This window comes from Cebus imitator, unplaced genomic scaffold (genome assembly GCF_001604975.1).
Source record: "Cebus imitator isolate Cc_AM_T3 unplaced genomic scaffold, Cebus_imitator-1.0 Scaffold391, whole genome shotgun sequence".
Lineage (NCBI taxonomy): Eukaryota > Metazoa > Chordata > Mammalia > Primates > Cebidae > Cebus > Cebus imitator.
This window is the reverse complement of record NW_016107706.1, coordinates 3,168,804-3,174,256: the sequence shown is the minus strand read 5'-3', so window position 1 is coordinate 3,174,256 and position 5,453 is coordinate 3,168,804. Positions and strand designations below refer to the sequence as shown.

The 5,453-nt window shown below is 43.1% G+C and overlaps 1 protein-coding gene across 1 annotated transcript; it reads right to left on the bottom strand.

Annotated features, from left to right (window-relative positions):
• Window positions 1-4,138: 4,138 nt before the first annotated feature.
• LOC108289079 (60S ribosomal protein L36-like) lies at window positions 4,139-4,429 on the bottom strand. The gene has a single exon (XM_037731337.1). The coding sequence runs from the start codon at window positions 4,427-4,429 to the stop codon at window positions 4,139-4,141; it is 291 nt and encodes a 96-aa protein (XP_037587265.1).
• Between the last annotated feature and the right edge of the window lie 1,024 nt (window positions 4,430-5,453).

The following is a 5,453-nucleotide window of genomic DNA, read 5'->3' as shown; positions in this document are numbered from 1 at the left end:
GCATCTTCATTCATCACTCTTCCTCCTGCAGGCCCCAGCCACAGGAAGGGACTGTACCTCATTTCTCTTTCTGTGCTGTGACCCATCCCCCCCGGGTGGCGCCCTACACAACCAACTTCAGCAGCTGGGTCAACTTCTGTCTCCTTCTTCCCCTTCATTATCACCTCCAGAAAGTGCAGATTTCTCCAGCATTCTGCACCAGAATCCTGGCCTACTCCTGTAACTGGGGCCCCCAGATATAGTAAAACAGAGGTCACATTCAGTTGTCTACAGAGGTCGGGCAAATATCACAACTAAATGTGTCTGGCCAGGTAGGTGAAGTAAGCAGGAAAGGTAAGGTCTACAGCAAACTGGGATAGCCAGGCTCCTTCTCAAGTGCTTCCAGCTAATTGTTGCCATGGAGTTGGTGAGCTCGGTGTCAAAAAACTTTTGGTTTTCTGATAGAGACTGGAAAACTTGATTTAATTATGTGCAAGTTCCTGTTCAACTAATTCAAAATTTTGACACAGTGTTTTACCAAATAAAACTCAGCCACGGACAGGCCAGATAGGCTGGCAAGTTTCTTACCACAAATAAAACCAAATACCTCTATCAGATCTAGCTGGCAACCTGAGGAAGCCTGAAGCTGTCCTACACCTGGTTTGTCCTGACCTTACTGAACTCTAGACAGTTTGAAGAGCTACTGGTATTTTCACGTGTTCTTAATTTTGCAGCCTAATATGACCTTCCCACCTCCTTCCATCTGGCAAACTCCAAAAGATCCTTTATGACTTATCTTTATCATTACCTCGCATGTGTAAACCTGGACTGTCCCAGATAGACAGCCCAGCCTCCCCATTTTCACCACCTCCTGCTCGAGACTCCTTATTCATGCCTCCATTGCAGCCCTCATCACATCATTTTATAACTGTTTGTCATCTATCACTAGATGGTGAGCACCTCAAAGTCCAGGACTTTTCTTGTTCATTCTGTGTTCCCACCTCCCTGGCACTTTGCTGACACAGTGCTTTGAGGAATGAATGAATAAACAGCATGTATCAGTAATGAACCAATGTCATGAGGTTACTGGATGTAATTACAAATTAGTGTTCATGACAATAAGTTTATCATCATAACAGCTTTGGGGTGGAGGAAAATAACATTCAGCAAGATGGCTAAGGAATTTGCATTTGACCTGGGAAACATTCTCATAGGAAAGGGGAGGAAAAGAGGAAGAACAGTCTGGAAATGAAATTAAAGGACTAAAGGACAGAAAGGCTGCAGTGGTCTCTGATGGTGTGAACACTAGGGTGGCAAGTAAGACAACAAATGAAATAAAATAATTATAATAAAGTGTTCTTTTTTTTTTTTTTTTTTTTTAAAACAGGGTTTCACGATGTTGGTCAGGCTGGTCTTGAACCCCCGACCTCAGGTGATCCGCCCGCCTTGGCCTCCAAAGTGCTTGGATTACAGGCGTGAGCCACCACACCTGGCCTATAATAAAGTATTCTTAAAGGGGAACTGTGGGCAGAGACTTGTGTAGGGACAACTGAAGTAGTGGGATAATAAGAACAAGAAAGTGCTTCCAGGACTCTGCTGACAGCCATCTTAAACCATGGCCACACTTGTAAAGGTGTTTGTTTCCTAGGGTGATATAATTGTTGCTTATTTTCCCTAGCTAGCTTCAGTCCTGCAGGAACTTGTTAACACCAGGAGCTGCTCTTTCCACTTAGGTATGCCGTCACCATGTGGCGGGAGTGTCCAGCTACACGACTTACTGGCAGGTTCACATTTTATCTTAATACAAGTGGATGGAAACTGTACTCAGGCTCAGCATATTTACAGATCCAACTTTAATGACATCTAAATATCATACAGAGATTTATCTTTACATTAGCAGAGATCAAGCAAAGATGACCATACACCACTCAGTTCACAATCAATCAGGCCTTCCCTCATGTGTATTCCTTCTGTATTTTCCTGCTCTTTAGGGATAGAGGTTCATTCATCTTTGCTTCCTCCATAGGGCCTTATATAATGCCGGTGCTTAAAAAAAAATTTCTGCTTAGTGGACTCATATAAAGATGATATAGCAAGTTATTTTTAAGTTCCAAAACCATTTTATCACTTTTTCAGAAAAGTGAGAGTAAAAAATTGTCACCCATAATTTCACCACCCTGAAACAGTGACTATTGATGATTAGCAAACAATTCAAAAGAATTAGCCTTGGCCAAGACCAATGGCTCACACCTGTAATCTCAGCACTTTGGGAGACCAAGGCAGGCAGATCACTTGAGGTCAGGAGTTCGAGACCAGCCTGGCCAACATGACAAAACCCTATCTCTACTAAAAATACAGAAATAGCCAGGCATGGTGGCACACACCTATAATCTCAGCTACTTGGAAGGCTGAGGCAGGAGAATCGTTCGAACCCAGGAGGTGGAGGTTGCAGTGTGCTGAGATCGCACCACGGCACTCCAGCCTGAGCAACAGAGTGAGACTCTGTTTCAAAAAAAAACAAAAGAAAAGAACTAGTTTTGTTTTTACTCTCCATGGACCATTAGCCATAAGAAATTGTTCGACACTATATGATATGGAAAGAGATATATTTCAGGATATATATATGTGTGTGTGTATATATATATATATATATATCTCAAGAGATATATATTAAGTGAAGGAAATTTAAAACAGGTTAAAATGCTCTTTCTTTGTTTCAAAGTGATTTTGATGGTTTTGATACAGTTTGAATGTTTGTGTCCCTCCAAAATTCATATTGAAAATCCCCAATGCAATAGTATTAAGGGGTGGGGCCTTTACGAGGTGGTTGGGTCATGACTAATCCCATCCATGAGGGATTAGTGTTATAGAATGGTTTGAGGGAGTCTGTTAGTCCCATTTGCCCTTCTTCCATTGTGTGAGGATGTAGCAAAGAGGTGCCATTGATGAAACAGAGAGGAAGCCATCACCAGACACCAGATCTGCTAGTGCCTTGATCTTCAACTTCCGAACCTCCAGAATTATGAGAAATAAATTTCTATTTTTATTTATTTATTTATTGAGACACAGTCTGAGGCTGGAGTTCAGTGATGCAATCTCAGCTGACTGCAACCTCTGCCTCCCTGGCTCAGGCGATTTTTCTGCCTCAGCTCCCCGAGTAGCTGGGATTACAGGCATAAAGCTATTTTATATTTTTAGTAGGGACAGGGCTTTGCCTTGTTGGTCAGGCTGGTCTCGAACTCCTGACCTCAGGTGATCCACCCACCTCAGCTTCCCCAAGTGTTGGGATTACAGGTATAAGCCACTGCAGCCAGCCTTAAATTTCTATTATTTATGGGAGACTTCTTCTTTCGGGTTTGGAGCACACCCCTCCCTCTGTCTCTGTATGGAGAAGCCTCTGCCTTCTGCCTTCTCTTTTCTTTCTTGCCTATTAAATGCTCTGCTCCTTAAAACCACTCCACGTGTGTCCCTGCAGTTTTATCTAAACCAGCACGAGGACCAAGAACCCTGGTGTTCTCCATTCATCGGAGCCCTAGCATTCTGGTGCATTGGCTGGGAGAGGAAATTCAGTCATCAGACTAGTGAGTATGGAGCGGATTTCGACTTTAAATCTGTCCTTTAATTTGAAAAAAAGAAAAAGAAAAACTCGACGATACCCCTTTGACATTAGCCAATATGTTTACACACAGAATTTCCTTTATAATTAACATTTTAAAACTTGCTTAGGCCTTCAGAACAAAATTTTTATTTTTAGTTTTCTTTTTTTTTTTTAATGTAGGTAGAAATCCACATTTTATGTGGGTTTTTGTTTGAGACAGAGTCTTGCTCTGTCGCCAGGCTCCAGGCTGGAGTGCAGTGGCGCGATCTTGGCTCACTGCAACCTCCGCCTCCCGGGTTCAAGCAATTCTCCTGCCTCAGCCTCCCGAGTAGCTGGGACTACAGGCGCACACCACGACGCCCAGCTAATTTTTGTATTTTTAGTAGAGAGGGGGTTTCACCATGTTGGCCAGGAGGGTCTTGATCTCTTGGCCTTGCGATCTGCTCGCCTCAGCCTCCCAAAGTGCTGGGATTATGGTTTTTTCTTTAATTGGGTCAAGCTGTTCTTTGTTTCAGGGAGAGGTTGGGGAGGGGCCTCAGTCTTTATTGGCAGCGGCTTTCCTCATGGTGTCCGGACATTGCTCAGCTCCTCCTGCTTCCTCTTGGCGTGGATGTGTGTCCTCACCCTTTTCTTGATGAACTTGAGGGCCTGTTTGTCCTTGGAGACCTTCAGTAACTCCATGGCATGCCGCTTGTACGGGGCAAAGCCACACACCTCCCGGATCATGTCCCGCAGGAACTTGATGTGTTTGGTCCGATGCCTGTGTGTGCGGCCGTGCCTGGGCTTGCTCAGGTTCTTGGTCACCTTGTGGCCCTTATTGAGGCCCACAGCCAGAGGGTAGTGAACAGCCATGGAGGAAGCGTTTTCGTTCTTTTTTTTTTTTTTTTTAATCAGAAGTATATTTTACTCTCCTTACACACCTTGCACATAAACTCTTTCTTCAATAGTTTTATATTCAGGAGGCCTAATTACTTTTAAACTATATAACAATTCTTGCATAAATTTCCTTTTATACCATTTTTCACGACCTTCACAGACAATCTTCAACTTTCTGACTTGTTATAAACATCCCTTTCTTTAAACGGCCAGTTAATTTATTTTAGGACAAGAATTTACCACATAAGATTTTTTTTTTAAGACAGAGTCTCGCTCTTGTCACCCAGGCAACCTCTGCATCCCAGGTGCAAGCGATTCTCCTGCCTCAGCCTTCGGAGTGAGTAGCTGGGATTACAGGTGTGTGCCACCACGCCCAGCTAATTGTTGCATTTTTAGTAGAGACGGGGTTTCACCATGTTGGTCAGGCTGGTCTCAAACTCTGGCCTTGTAATTCGCCTGCCTCGACCTCCCAAAGTATTGGGATTACAGGCGTGAGCCACTGCGCCTGGCTCATAAAATATTCTTTTTACATAAATTCTCCTTTTTTGTTTTTTGTCAAAGATGATAATGGTTCTTTTCCAAAGCAAACTTCTTTTTTTTTTTTTTTCTGGCAAGATTAGAGAACAAACAAAGCAAATTTTTTTCATGTCTGTGGACTAGACTGCCTAAGGCCACAAGATTAGAAGTTAGGATAATACATATTACATTATTAACTTTTAGCAAAATCTATAATAAAGTGTCATCCCACAATGCTTTTGGGCCATCTGAGGGTTACTGGGTTCAGAATTTTTGATAGGAAGGCTACTGGTTGTCAGTGGCCTCCGTGCCTTTGGGCAAGTATTTCCAATGTCCTTGTTTACCCTGACAAAAAGTTGGAATGGCTGCTTAAAGAGGTAACCTTTCCACCTGCTGGATTTCTGGTGATTGCCAAATAAGGGGGTTTAACCTGTCTTGAGTGAGCTTTTTGTAAAAGGGCTTTATTTTTAGGGCGTAAGAGTCT